Source organism: Pristiophorus japonicus, chromosome 19 (assembly GCF_044704955.1).
Source record: "Pristiophorus japonicus isolate sPriJap1 chromosome 19, sPriJap1.hap1, whole genome shotgun sequence".
NCBI classification, from domain to species: Eukaryota; Metazoa; Chordata; class Chondrichthyes; family Pristiophoridae; genus Pristiophorus; species Pristiophorus japonicus.
The window spans coordinates 667760-681986 of NC_091995.1; the positions used below are offsets into that span (position 1 = coordinate 667760).

General features: G+C 54.7%; 1 protein-coding gene across 1 annotated transcript in view; it reads right to left on the reverse strand.

Moving 5' to 3' along the window:
* The window catches only part of LOC139230606 (calmodulin-regulated spectrin-associated protein 3-like), a 68522-nt gene that overhangs the window by 44384 nt on the left and 9911 nt on the right, over positions 1-14227 (reverse strand). Inside the window, exons 2-4 of the mRNA XM_070862425.1 lie at positions 5332-5576; positions 3345-3503; positions 1691-1820 (exon numbers count right to left, since the gene is read on the reverse strand). Of these exons, the coding sequence (XP_070718526.1) occupies positions 1691-1820; positions 3345-3503; positions 5332-5576 (534 nt within the window). The remainder of the gene's footprint in view (positions 1-1690; positions 1821-3344; positions 3504-5331; positions 5577-14227) is intronic.

A 14227-nucleotide genomic window follows, 5' to 3' on the forward strand; every position in this document is an offset into this window, starting at 1 on the left:
TGAGCGGGACTGGGTGTGAGTTAGGACACGGGTCAGTGAGCACAGGGGGTGATGGGTGAGTGGGACTGGGTGTGAGTTAGGACATGGGGTCAGTGAGGACAGTGGGTGATGGGTGAGTGGGACTGGGTGTGAGTTAGGACACGGGGCAGTGAGCACAGGGGGTGATGGGTGAGTGGGACTGGGTGTGAGTTAGGACACGGGACACAGGGGGTGATGGGCGAGTGGGACTCGGTGTGAGTTAGGACACGGGGGCACAGGGGGCGATGGGTGAGCGGGACTCGGTGTGAGTTAGGACACGGGACACAGGGGGTGATGGGTGAGCGGGACTGGGTGTGAGTTAGGACACGGGGCAGTGAGCACAGGGGGTGATGGGTGAGTGGGACTGGGTGTGAGTTAGGACACGGGGGCAGTGAGCACAGGGGGTGATGGGTGAGTGGGACTGGGTGTGAGTTAGGACACGGGACACAGGGGGTGATGGGTGAGTGGGACTGGGTGAGAGTTAGGACACGGGGCAGAGAGCACAGGGGGTGATGGGTGAGTGGGACTGGGTGTGAGTTAGGACATGGGGCAGTGAGCACAGGGGGTGATGGGTGAGTGGGACTGGGTGTGAGTTAGGACACGGGGGCAGTGAGCACAGGGGGTGATGGGTGAGTGGGACTCGGTGTGAGTTAGGACACGGGACACAGGGCGCGATGGGTGAGCGGGACTGGGTGTGAGTTAGGACACGGGGCAGTGAGCACAGGGGGTGATGGGTGAGCGGGACTCGGTGCGAGTTAGGACACGGGACACAGGGGGCGATGGGTGAGTGGGACTGGGTGTGAGTTAGGACACGGGGCAGTGAGCACAGTGGGTGATGGGCGAGTGGGACTGGGTGTGAGTTAGGACACGGGGCAGTGAGCACAGTGGGTGATGGGTGAGTGGGACTGGGTGTAAGTTAGGACACGGGACACAGGGGGTGATGGGTGAGTGGGACTGGGTGTGAGTTAGGACATGGGACACAGGGGGTGATGGGTGAGTGGGACTGGGTGAGAGTTAGGACACAGGACACAGGGGGTGATGGGCGAGTGGGACTGGGTGTGAGTTAGGACACGGGACACAGGGGGTGATGGGTGAGTGGGACTGGGTGTGAGTTAGGACACGGGACACAGGGGGTGATGGGTGAGTGGGACTGGGTGTGAGTTAGGACACGGGACACAGGGGGCGATGGGTGAGCGGGATTGGGTGCGAGTTAGGACACGGGGCAGTGGTATTCTGGATCAACACTTACATAGCTGGAGGCCAGCCAGCAGTGCATTGGAGTCGTCAAGTCTCGAGGTAACAGAGGAACAGTCCCAAACTGATCGCAATGTGATCCTTGAAGGTGTGAACAGTTTAGGAATATGATTTGGATCGAGGCCAATCCCTGCCCTCTCTCAGTCTCGATAGACACACTGATGTGGGAGCACATGGTTAATACAAATGCTGTTGTAAAACATGTGCCACCAGAGAGCACTGCAGTGGGAGACTTGTAGGTTACCTGTACAGGTGTGCCTGGCCTGGTGTTAAAGTCAGGCCACCAGGTGTGATCCTCACTCTGGAGTTACCAAATAAAGGACTAAGGTCACTACAGTTCACGTACAACACACTGCCTGGTGGAGTCACGATCAGAGCGTGGAAAGACCGAACACCGCCAACTTTTTCCCTCCAGTACCTGTGTGTCGCAGCTCAGGACAGTAGCAACCCAGGAGGTGAAGGAGCGAGGTGACGTTGATTGCCTTCATCAAGCTTTGCGGCTTGGGGACATCTTCGCAAGGACAACAATCGGGATAACGCACTCGATTCTGGAGAACGTCAGCAGACAATTGAACAGGTCAGGAAGCAACGTTTCAATCCCAACCATCGACAAAAGGTTTACAGTAACCCAACACAGACCACTCAAGGATTCTCAGCTCTCTTCCCCCCGTCACAAGTTGCACACCAAGCGGACAACACCAGGGGGTTAGTCCGTACTGAACAGGTCTGACACAAACGACAGGGGGATATTAATCAACTTGCAGAATGGGCATATCTTTGGCAAATGAAGTTCAACACAGATAAGTGTGAGTTACTACATTTTGCTTAGAAAGGAGGTCACATATTACTTGGAAAATATACAAACATAGAAACTAGGAGCAGTAGTAGGCCATTCGGCCCCTCGAGCCTGCATTCAATATGATCATGGCTGATCCTCTATCTCAACACCGTATTCCCGCTTTCTCCCCATACTCCTTGATGCCTTTTGTGTCTAGAAATCTATCTATCTCCCTCTTAAATATATTCAGTGACTTGGCCTCCACAGCCTTCTGTGGTCGAGAATTCCACAGGTTCACCACCCTCTGAGTGAAAACATTTCTCCTCATCTCGGTCCTAAATTTCCTACCCCGTATCCTGAGACTGTGACCCCTTGTTCTAGACTTCCCAGCCCCGGGGGAAACATTCTCCCCGCATCCAGTCTGTGCAACCCCGTCAGAATTTTATACCTTTCAATGAGATCCCCTCTCATTCTCCTAAACTCCAGTGAATACAGGCCCAGTCAACCCAATCTCTCCTCATACCACAGTCCTGCCATCCCAGGAATCAGTCTGGTGAACCTTCGCTGCACTCCCTCTGTGGCAAGTATATCCTTCCTTAGGTAAGGAGACCAAAACTGCACACAATACTCCAGGTGTGGTCTCACCCAGGCCCTGTATAACTGTAGTGAGACATCCTTGCTCCTGTACTCAAATCCTCTTGCAATGAAGGCCAACATACCATTTGCCCCTAACTGCTTGCTGCACCTGCATGTTCCTTTTAAAACAGAAACTGTCGGAGGGGCAGTACTGAGGGAGTGCCGCACTGTCGGAGGGGCAGTACTGAGGGAGTGCTGCACTGTCGGAGGGGCAGTACTGAGGGAGAGCCGCCCTGTCGGAGGGTCAGGACTGAGGGAGTGCCGCACTGTCGGAGGGGCAGTACTGAGGGAGTGCCGCGCTGTCGGAGGGGCAGTACTGAGGGAGAGCCGCCCTGTCGGAGGGTCAGGACTGAGGGAGTGCCGCACTGTCGGAGGGGCAGTACTGAGGGAGTGCCGCACTGTCGGAGGGGCAGTACTGAGGGAGTGCCGCACTGTCGGAGGGGCAGTACTGAGGGAGTGCCGCGCTATCGGAGGGGCAGTACTGAGGGAGTGCCGCACTGTCGGAGGGTCAGGACTGAGGGAGTGCCGCACTGTCGGAGGGTCAGTACTGAGGGAGCGCCGCACTGTCGGAGGGGCAGTACTGAGGGAGCGCCGCACTGTCGGAGGGGCAGTGCTGAGGGAGCGCCTCGATGAGGAGACAGTAGATGGATCAGGGTACCTCTAGAATCCAGCGCAGTAAAGCCTTCTCCAGGCAGTCCGGAGAACCCCGTCCAGACTGCGAGGTGAGTTGTGGCGCTGAACACTCAACCTTCTCCACACGGAGCAGCTCTTCGGCCCAGACAGTCATCACATCGTCCAACAGGGCCTGGTGACTGGCCTGTGGGGGAAAGAGAGACAGAGTGAGGCCTAGGAAAGGTGCAATGGCTGGGGGGGGGGGTAATGGAGGAAGGAGGGGGCACAGGGCAGAAGAGCGAGCGAGCTGGGCGGGCTAGGAGAGAGCGCGCGACAGAGAGACACAGACACAGACACAGACACAGACACAGACACAGACACAGACACAGACACAGACACAGACACAGACACAGACAATCTACAGGACAAGCGGGAAATTGTTCAACCTCCGTCACCTCCTGGCTAGATCCAAGGTTGCTCTCACCGTCACTGAATTACAATATGCAGACGACACTTGTGTCTGCGCACACTCGGAGGCCGAACTCCAAAACATCGTTGACACCACCACTGAAGCGCACACAAGTCCGAGCCTCACATTAAACATCCGTAAGATCAAGGTCCTCTTCCAAGCTGTGCCCGCCACACGGCACTGCTCCCCGGTTATCAAGATCCACAGCCCGGCCCTGGACACCGTGGACCATTTCCCAGACCTCGGGAGCCGAATGTCAGCAAGAGCAGACATTGTGACAAAGTCCAACACCGCCTCCAGTGCGCCAGTGTAGCCTTCGGCTGCCTGAGGAAGATGGTGTTCGAAGACCAGGCCCTCAAACCTGGCACCAAGCCCGACAGCCTGCAGTGATACCCGCCCTCCTGTATAGCTCAGAGACATGGACCATGTACAGCAGACACCTCAAGTCGCTGGAGAAATACCACCAACGATGTCCCCGCAAGATCCTGCAAATCCCCTGGGAGGACAGACGCATCAACATTAGTGTCCTCGACCAGGCCAACATCCCCAGCATCGAAGCACTGACCACACATATCTGGGCAGACCTCCACATTGCCCAACTCATGAGGGTCTCATTTCATAAGAACATAAGAAATAGGAGCAGGAGTAGGCCATTCGGCCCCTCGAGTCTGCTCCACCATTTAATAAGATCATGGCTGATCTGATCATGGACTCGGGTCCACTTCCCTGCCTGCTCCCCATAACCTCTTATTCCCTTATCGCTCAAAAATCTGTCTATCTCGGTCTTAAATTTATTCAATGTCCCGGCTTCCACAGCTCTCTGAGGCAGCGAATTCCACAGATTTACAACCCTCAGAAGAAATTCCTCCTCATCTCAGTTTTAAATGGGCGGCCCCTTATTCTAAGATCATGCCCCCTAGTTCTAGTCTCCCCCATCAGTGGAAACATCCTCTCTGCATCCACCTTGTCAAGCCCCCTCATAATCTTATACGTTTCGATAAGATCACCTCTCGCACTTCTGAATTCCAATGAGTAGAGGCCCAACCTACTCAACCTTTCCTCATAAGTCAACCCCCTCATCCCCGGAATCAACCGAGTGAACCTTCTCTGAACTGCCTCCAAAGCAAGTATATCCTTTCGTAAATATGGAAATCAAAACTGCACGCAGTATTCCAGGTGTGGCCTCACCAATACCCTGTATAACTGTAGCAAGACTTCCCTGCTTTTATACTCCATCCCCTTTGCAATAAAGGCCAAGATTCCATTGGCCTTCCTGATCACTTGCTGTACCTGCATACTAACCTTTTGTGTTTCATGTACAAGTACCCCCAGGTCCCGCTGTACTGCAGCACTTTACAATCTTTCTCCAGTTAAATAATAAATGCCCTTTGACTTTTTTCTGTCAAAGTGCATGACCTCACACTTTCCAACATTATATTCCATCTGCAAAATTGTTGCCCACTCACTGAGCCTGCCTCTGTCCTTTTGTAGACTGTGTGTCCTCCTCCCATCTTTGTCTTGTTTCAGATGGAGGAGGACAGAAAGCGCCATTGGACGGACTTACCGGCCGGATCGGACGCGCAACGAGTTCCTCGGCAGTGATCCCGAAACGCTGGTGGGACATGAGATCTTTCCCCTTGGACACCAGGGCTTGGAGGAGACGCTCCTGTCTGCAGCTGGGCAGATCACCGGGCAGATTGGAGACGGCAAGCAGCTGGCAGTAAGGTTCTCCCGAGATCAGCCACTCCGCAATGGCTGGGCTAATGGTCCCATCTTCCAGGAACAATGTCTGCAGATCATCCGGGACATCTACAAGACACAAATCATCAAATTAGAAACATAGAAAATAGGTGCAGGAGTAGGCCATTCGGCCCTTCGAGCCTGCACCACCATTCAATAAGATCACGGCTGATCATTCCCTCAGTATCCCATTCCTGCTTTCTCTCCATACCCCTTGATCCCTTTAGCCGTAAGGGCCACATCTAACTCCCTCTTGGATATATCTAACGAACTGGCCTCAACAACTCTCTGTGGTAGAGAATTCCACAGGTGCATAATTCTCAGTGAAGAAGTTTCTCCTCATCTCGGTCCTAAATGGCTTACCCCTTATCCTGAGACTATGACCCCTGGTTCTGGACTTCCCCAACATCGGGAACATTCTTCCTGCATCTAACCTGTCCAGTCCCGTCAGAATTTTATATGTTTCTATGAGATCCCCTCTCATTCTTCTAAATTCCAGTGAATATAAGCCGAGTCGATCCAGTCTTTCTTCATATGTCAGCCCAGCCATCCCGGGAATCAGTCTGGTGAACCTTCGCTGCACTCCCTCAATAGCGAGAACGTCCTTCCTCAGATTAGGAGACCAAAACTGAACACAATACTCCAGGTGTGGCCTCACCAAGGCCCTGTACAACTGCAGTAACACCTCCCTGTTCCTATACTCAAATCCTCTAGCTATGAAGGCCAACATAACATTTGCCTTCTTCACCGCCTGCTGTACCTGCATGTCAACTTTCAATGACTGATGTACCATGACACCCAGGTCTCGTTGCACCTCCCCTTTTCCTAATCTGTCACCATTCAGATAATAATCTGCCTTCCTGTTTTTGCCCCCAAAGTGGATAACCTCACATTTATCCACATTATACTGCATCTAGCCCGGTTTCCAAACCCAGTACTTCTGAAAGGCAGTGGAGACATCTCTGCTCTCGGATATTAGCGGAGAGGGTTAGGGGGGTGGGGCGCGGGACCACAGGCAAAGGCACAGGGCACCGATAGTAGGCAAAGGCAGTAAGGGATTCCACAGGGATCAGTGCTGGGGCCCCAGCTATTTACAACCTAGGAGGTTGAGGAGACCTCATTGAAATGTACAAAATATTGAGGGGCCTGGACATAGTGGACAGTAAGGGCCTGTTTCCATTAGTGGAGGGGTCTATTACGAGGGGACCTAGTTTTAAGGTGGTTTAGAAGGGATTTGAGGAGGGGGGCTTCTTTCCGCAGAGGGTTGTGGGGATCTGGAACTCGCTGCCTGGAAGAGTGGTGGATGCAGAAACCCTCACCACTTTTAAGAGATGGTTGGATGGGCACTTAAAGTGCAGTAACCTGCAGGGTTACAGACCGAGAGCTGGTAATTGGGATTAGACTGGATGACCTTTTGTTGGACGGTGCAGATATAATGGTAAGTACTGCAGGGAATAGAATACGGCCAGGGTGTGATCTCCTGGACTAGTTTCGATCGCCTGGATGGGTCAGAGAGGAATTTTCCCAGATTTTTTTTCCTCCCTAAATTGGCCTGGGTTTTTATCTGGTTTTTGCCTCTCCCAGGAGATCACATGACTCCGGTTGGGGTGGAGTGTAGAATGTTTCAGTATAAGGGATGTCGCAGTTGTGTGAGGCGGACTGGTTGGGCTGGGTGCTCTTTGCCTTTCCACCATTGTTCATAGGTTTATATGTAACCTTCAGGGCTGCTGACCGAGGGCCGTGCGGCTCTTTGTCGACCGGCGCGGACACCATGGGCCGAAATGGCCTCCTTCTGCGCTGTAAATTTCTATGTTTCTATATTAATGACCTTGATGAACAGAAGAATATAAGAAATAGGAGCAGGAGTTGGCCATACGGCCCCTCGAGCCTGCTCCACCACATAATACGATCATGGCTGATCCGATCATGGACTCAGCTCCACTTCCCTGCCCGCTCCCCATAACCCCTTAATCCCTTATCGGTTAAGAAACTGTCCATCTCCACCTTAAATTTATTCCACAGCTCTGAGGCAGAGAATTTCACAGATTTACAACCCTCAGAGAAGAAATTCCTCCTCATCTCAGTTTTAAATGGGCGGCCCCTTATTCTAAGACCATGCCCCCTAGTTCTAGTCTCCCCCATCAGTGGAAACATCCTCTCTGCATCCACCTTGTCAAGCCCCCTCATAATCTTATACGTTTCGATAAGATCACCCCTCATTCTTCTGAATTCCAATGAGTAGAGGCCCAACCTCCTCAACCTTTCCTCATAAGACAACCCCCTCATCCCCGGAATCAACCTAGTGAACCTTCTCTGAACTGCCTCCAAAGCAAGTATATCCTTTCGTAAATATGGAAACCAAAACTGCACACAGTATTCCAGGTGTGGCCTCACCAACACGCTCTACAGTTGCAAAAGAAACATCCAATCTTTCAATCCAACCCCTCTACCAAATCTTGTCAGCTAATCCCGTCATCGGGCAGAGGAGGGGCAGTACTGAGGGAGTGCCGCACTGTCGGAGGGGCAGTACTGAGGGAGCGCCGCACTGTCGGAGGGGCAGTACTGAGGGAGCGCCGCACTGTCGGAGGGGCAGTACTGAGGGAGCGCCGCACTGTCGGAGGGGCAGTACTGAGGGAGCGCCGCACTGTCGGAGGGGCAGTACTGAGGGAGAGCCGCACTGTCGGAGGGGCAGTACTGAGGGAGCGCCGCACTGTCGGAGGAGCAGTACTGAGGGAGTGCCGCACTGTCGGAGGGGCGGTACTGAGGGAGCGCCGCACTGTCGGAGGGGCGGTACTGAGGGAGCGCCGCACTGTCGGAGGGGCAGTACTGAGGGAGCGCCGCACTGTCGGAGGGGCAGTACTGAGGGAGTGTCGGAGGGGCAGTACTGAGGGAGAGCCGCACTGTCGGAGGGGCAGTACTGAGGGAGAGCCGCACTGTCGGAGGGGCAGTACTGAGGGAGCGCCGCACTGTCGGAGGGGCCGTCTGTTGGATGAGACATTAAACTGAGGCCCCGTCTGCTCTCTCGGGAAGATGTAAAAGATCTCAGGGCACTATTTGCAAGAAGAGCGGGGGAGTTCTCCCCGGTGTCCTGGGGACAATATTTATCCCTCAATCAACATAACAAATAAACAGATTAATCTGATCAATATCACATTGCTGTGTGTGGGAGCTTGCTGTGCATAAATTGGCTGCCGCGTTTCCCACAATACAACAGTGGCTACACTTGAAAAGTACTTCATTGGCTGTAATGTGCTTTGGGAGGTCGTGCGGGGTGCTATATAAATGAATGTCCGAATCGAAGAAAAGAAGGACTAATGCTGGCCACGTTCCACGGTTCAGTCACACCTCCTCGGTTCTGCTCAAACTCCTTGCTCGAATGGCGTGGGCAAGTTTTATTTCCTGCTGGTTACCAGAGCATGGCGAGCGACATTTCAGCCACAGCTGTCGGAAGATACAGAGAGCCTGAGGCACGGGGTCAGGAAGGGCGTATTCCAGCTTCCCGTGGTCTCTGGCCATCCACCAATCCCACACACCACAAAGGCAGCACGGGGGAGAATACATAATCTCCACAGCCTTTCCAAAGGACGCAGTTCCAGCTTCGCACAGGACTGGGTCCCCGTGATTCAATGCAGCATCTGACAGTGTGGCACTCCCTTGGTACTGCCCCCCCGACAGTGCGGCACTCCCTCGGTACTGCCCCTCCGACAGTACTGCCCCCCCGACAGTGCGGCACTCCCTCGGTACTGCCCCTCCGACAATACAACACTCCCTCGGTACTGCCCCTCCGACAGTGCGGCACTCCCTCAGTACCGCCCCTCCAACAGTGCGGCACTCCCTCAGTACTGCCCCTCCGACAGTGCGGCACTCCCTCAGTACTGTCCCTCCGACAGTGCGGCACTCCCTCAGTACTGTCCCTCCGACAGTGCGGCACTCCCTCAGTACTGCCCCTCCGACAGTGCGGCACTCCCTCGGTACTGCCCCTCCGACAGTGCGGCACTCCCTCAGTACTGCCCCTCCGACAGTGCGGCACTCCCTTGGTACTGCCCCTCCGACAGTGCGTCGCTCCCTCAGTACTGCCCCTCCGACAGTGCGGCACTCCCTCAGTACTGCCCCTCCGACAGTGCGGCACTCCCTCGGTACTGCCCCTCCGACAGTGCGGCACTCCCTCAGTACGGCACTCCCTAAGTACTGTCCCTCCGACAGTGTGGCGCTCCCTCAGTACTGCCCCTCCGACAGTGCAGCACTCCCTCAGTACCGCCCCTCCGACAGTGTGGCACTCCCTCAGTACCGCCCCTCCGACAGTGCGGCGCTCCCTCAGTACCGCCCCTCCGACAGTGCGGCGCTCCCTCAGTACTGCCCCTCCGACAGTACGGCGCTCCCTCAGTACTGCCCCTCCGACAGTACGGCGCTCCCTCAGCACTACCCCTCCGACACTCCGAGCACCGTGGCTGCAGTGTGTACCATCTACAAGATGCACTGCAGCAACTCGCCAAGGCTTCTCCGGCAGCACCTCCCAAACCCGCGACCTCTACCCCCTAGAAGAACAAGGGCAGCAGGTCCATGGGAACACCACCACCTCCACGTTCCCCTCCCAGTCACACACCGTCCTGACTGGGGAATATATCGGCCGTTCCTTCATCGTCGCTGGGTCACAATCCTGGAACTCCCTCCCTAACAGCACTGTGGGAGCACCTTCACCACACGGACTGCAGCGGTTCAAGGCAGCTCACCACCACCTTCTCAAGGGGTGATTAGGGATGGCCAATAAATGCTGGGCCCACATCCCAGGAACCAACAAACAAGAATTGGACCCAGACCAGCTCCCTCGGGGAAACGCTCAGCCTCTCCCAGGCCAGAGCTGTGAATCTGGACTGAAGAGGCCTTGGGACTTTTGGTCACCTGCCCTAAATGCAGCAGCCCAGACTCTGCCCGGGTTATTTAATCTCCCGAGACACGCAGACAATCGGCCGAGAGGTCAAACTCTCCTCAAACTCTCCGCACCACAAATGATCTCATCGACTGCCAACTTGTCCCATCACACGAGGCATTCCACGGAGTATCTGTCTCTGGATTTATAAATACAACCTGAATTTAAATTGCACTTTTAACATAGTGCAACATCCCAAGGTGCTTCACAGGAGGATTATGAGATAGAAATTTCACACCGGGCTGCATAAGTAGAAATTAGCGCAGGTGACCACAGAGGGAGGTTTTAAGGAGCTTCTTCAAGGAGGAAAGAGAGGTAGAGGCGCGGAGAGGTTTAAGGAGGAAGTTCCAGAGCTTGGGGCCCAGGCAGCTGAAGGCACGGCCACCGATGGTGGAGCGATTATAATCAGGGATGGTCAAGAGGGCAGCGTTAGAGGAGTGCAGAGATCTCGGGGGGTTGTGGGGGCTGGAGGAGATAACAGAGATAGGGAGGGGTGAGGGCCATGGAGGGATTTGTAAACAGTTTGAGAATTTTGAAATCGAGGCGTTCCTTAACCGGAAGCCAACGTGGGGCACTGAGCACAGGGGGTGATGGGTGAGTGGGACTGGGTGTGAGTTAGGACACGGGGTCAGTGAGCACAGGGGGTGATGGGTGAGTGGGACTGGGTGTGAGTTAGGACACGGGGTCAGTGAGCACAGGGGGTGATGGGTGAGTGGGACTGGGTGTGAGTTGGGACACGGGGCAGTGAGCACAGAGGGTGATGGGTGAGTGGGACTGGGTGTGAGTTAGGACACGGGGCAGCGAGCACAGGGGGTGATGGGTGAGTGGGACTGGGTGTGAGTTAGGACACGGGGTCAGTGAGCACAGTGGGTGATGGGTGAGTGGGACTGGGTGTGAGTTAGGACACGGGGTCAGTGAGCACAGGGAGTGATGGGTGAGTGGGACTGGGTGCGAGTTAGGACACGGGGGCAGTGAGCACGGGGGGTGATGGGTGAGTGGGACTGGGTGCGAGTTAGGACACGGGGTCAGTGAGCACAGTGGGTGATGGGTGAGTGGGACTTGGTGCGAGTTAGGACACGGGGCACTGAGCACAGGGGGTGATGGGTGAGCGGGACTGGGTGTGAGTTAGGACACGGGGTCAGTGAGCACAGTGGGTGATGGGTGAGTGGGACTTGGTGCGAGTTAGGACACGGGGCAGTGAGCACAGGGGGTGATGGGTGAGCGGGACTGGGTGCGAGTTAGGACACGGGGTCAGTGAGCACAGGGGGTGATGGGTGAGTGGGACTGGGTGTGAGTTAGGACACGGGGCAGTGAGCACAGGGGGTGATGGGTGAGTGGGACTGGGTGAGAGTTAGGACATGGGGCAGTGAGCACAGGAGGTGATGGGTGAGTGGGGCTGGGTGTGAGTTAGGACACGGGTCAGTGAGCACAGGGGGTGATGGGTGAGTGGGACTGGGTGAGAGTTAGGACATGGGGCAGTGAGCACAGGAGGTGATGGGTGAGTGGGACTGGGTGTGAGTTAGGACACGGGTCAGTGAGCACAGGGGGTGATGGGTGAGTGGAATGTGGTGCGAGTTAGGACACGGGGCAGTGAGCACAAGGGGTGATGGGTGAGTGGGACTGGGTGTGAGTTAGGACACGGGGCAGTGAGCACAGGGGGTGATGGGTGAGTGGGACTGGGTGTGAGTTAGGACACGGGGTCAGTGAGCACAGGGGGTGATGGGTGAGTGGGACTGGGTGCGAGTTAGGACACGGGGTCAGTGAGCACAGGAGGTGATGGGTGAGTGGGACTGGGTGTGAGTTCGGACACGGGGCAGTGAGCACAGGGGGTGATGGGTGAGTGGGACTCGGTGCGAGTTAGGACACGGGGGCAACAGAGTTTTGGGATCACCTCTAGTTTACGGCGGGTAGAATGTGGGAGGCCGGCCAGGAGTGCGTTGGAATGGTCAAGTCTCGACTTTCAACCGTCTCTCCATTGAATCTCGAGTCAACAGCTCACATAAAGAGCGCACTGCTGTCTGTTCCGCACTTCAATCTTTATTTTTGGAAGGGCTTCAAGGGTTTGATAATGGAGGGGAGATTGCACACACTAGGCCAGTACTCCCTGGTCTATCATCATAGGCAGTCCCTCGGGATCGAGGAAGACTTGCTTCCACTCGAAGCGTGAGTCCTCAGGTGACTGAACAGTCCAATATGGGACCCACAGTCCCTGTCACAGGTGGGACAGACAGTGGTTGAGGGAAGGGGAGGGTGGGACTGGTTTGCCGCACGCTCCTTCCGCTGCCTGCGCTTGGTTTCTGCATGCTCTCGGCGACGAGACTCGAGGTGCTCAGCGCCCTCCCGAATGCACTTCCTCCACTTTGGGCGGTCTTTGGCCAGGGACTCCCAGGTGTCGGTGGGGATGTTGCACTTTATCAGGGAGGCTTTGAGGGTGTCCCTGTAACGTTTCCTCTGCCCACCTTTGGCTCGTTTGCCGTGAAGGAGTTCAGAGTAGAACGCTTGCTTTGGGAGTCTCGTGTCGGGCATACGGACAATGTGGCCTGCCCAGCGGAGCTGGTCGAGTGTGGTCAGTGCTTCGATGCTGGGGATGTTGGCCTGGTCGAGGACGCTAACGTTGGTGCGTCTGTCCTCCCAGGGAATTTGCAGGATCTTGCGGAGACATCGTCGGTGGTATATTTCTCCAGTGACTTGAGGTGTCTACTGTACATGGTCCATGTCTCTGAGACATACAGGAGGGCGGGTATAAAAGGTGAAGGGGGGATTTGACTGAGCTTGTTAGGATTCTGAAAGAATTGATGGGGAAGAGCGAGAGAGAAGCTTTTTTCGCTGGTGCGGGGAATCGAGGACACGGGGACACAAACTTAAAATCAGAACTCTGCCATTCAGGGGAGAAGTTAAGAAACATTTCTCCAGACAAAGGGAGATAGAAGTAGAGCACTCTCTCCTACTGCAAACACAAGATGCAAGCTCAAATAATCAGTTTACATCCCATATGGAGAGATTTTTGCTAGTCAAGGGTACACAAGAACATCAGAAATAGGAGCAGGAGTAGGCCATACGGCCCCTCGAGCCTGCTCCGCCATTTAATACCATCATGGCTGATCCAATCATGGACTTAGCTCCACTTCCCTGCCCACTCCCCATAACCCTTCACTCCCTTCACTCCCTTATCGCTCAACAATCTGTCTATCTGCACCTTAAATATATTCAATGTCCCGGCTTCCACAGCTCTCTGAGGCAGAGAATTCCTACTCAACCTTTCCCTCATAAGACAACCTCCTCATCTCCACAATCAACCGAGTGAACCTTCTCTGAACTGCCTCCAAAGCAAGTATATCCTTTCATAAATATGGAGACCAGAACTGTATGCCTCCTCCTGTTCCTGTGTAACCGGCTCGAGGGGCAGAATGGCTTCCTCCTGTTCCTGTGTAACAGGCTTGAAGGGTTGAATGGGCCTCCTCCTGTTCCTATGATCATTGTCTCCTCGGTCTGGCTCACTTCCGGATGTACCAAGGTGGTGATAGGCGCTATCGAAATGCAACTTGTTTCTTGGAGATAACACATACACACACAAACAAAAAAAAGCAAGTTATTATTTAAATGGAGAAAGATTGCAAAGTGCTGCAGTACAGCGGGACCTGGGGGTTACTTGTGCATGAAACACAAAAGGATAGTATGCAGGTACAGCAAGTGATCAGGAAGGCCAATGGTATCTTGGCCTTTATTACAAAGGGGATGGAGTATAAAAGCAGGGAAGTCTTGCCACGGTTATACAGGGTATTGGTGAGGCCAC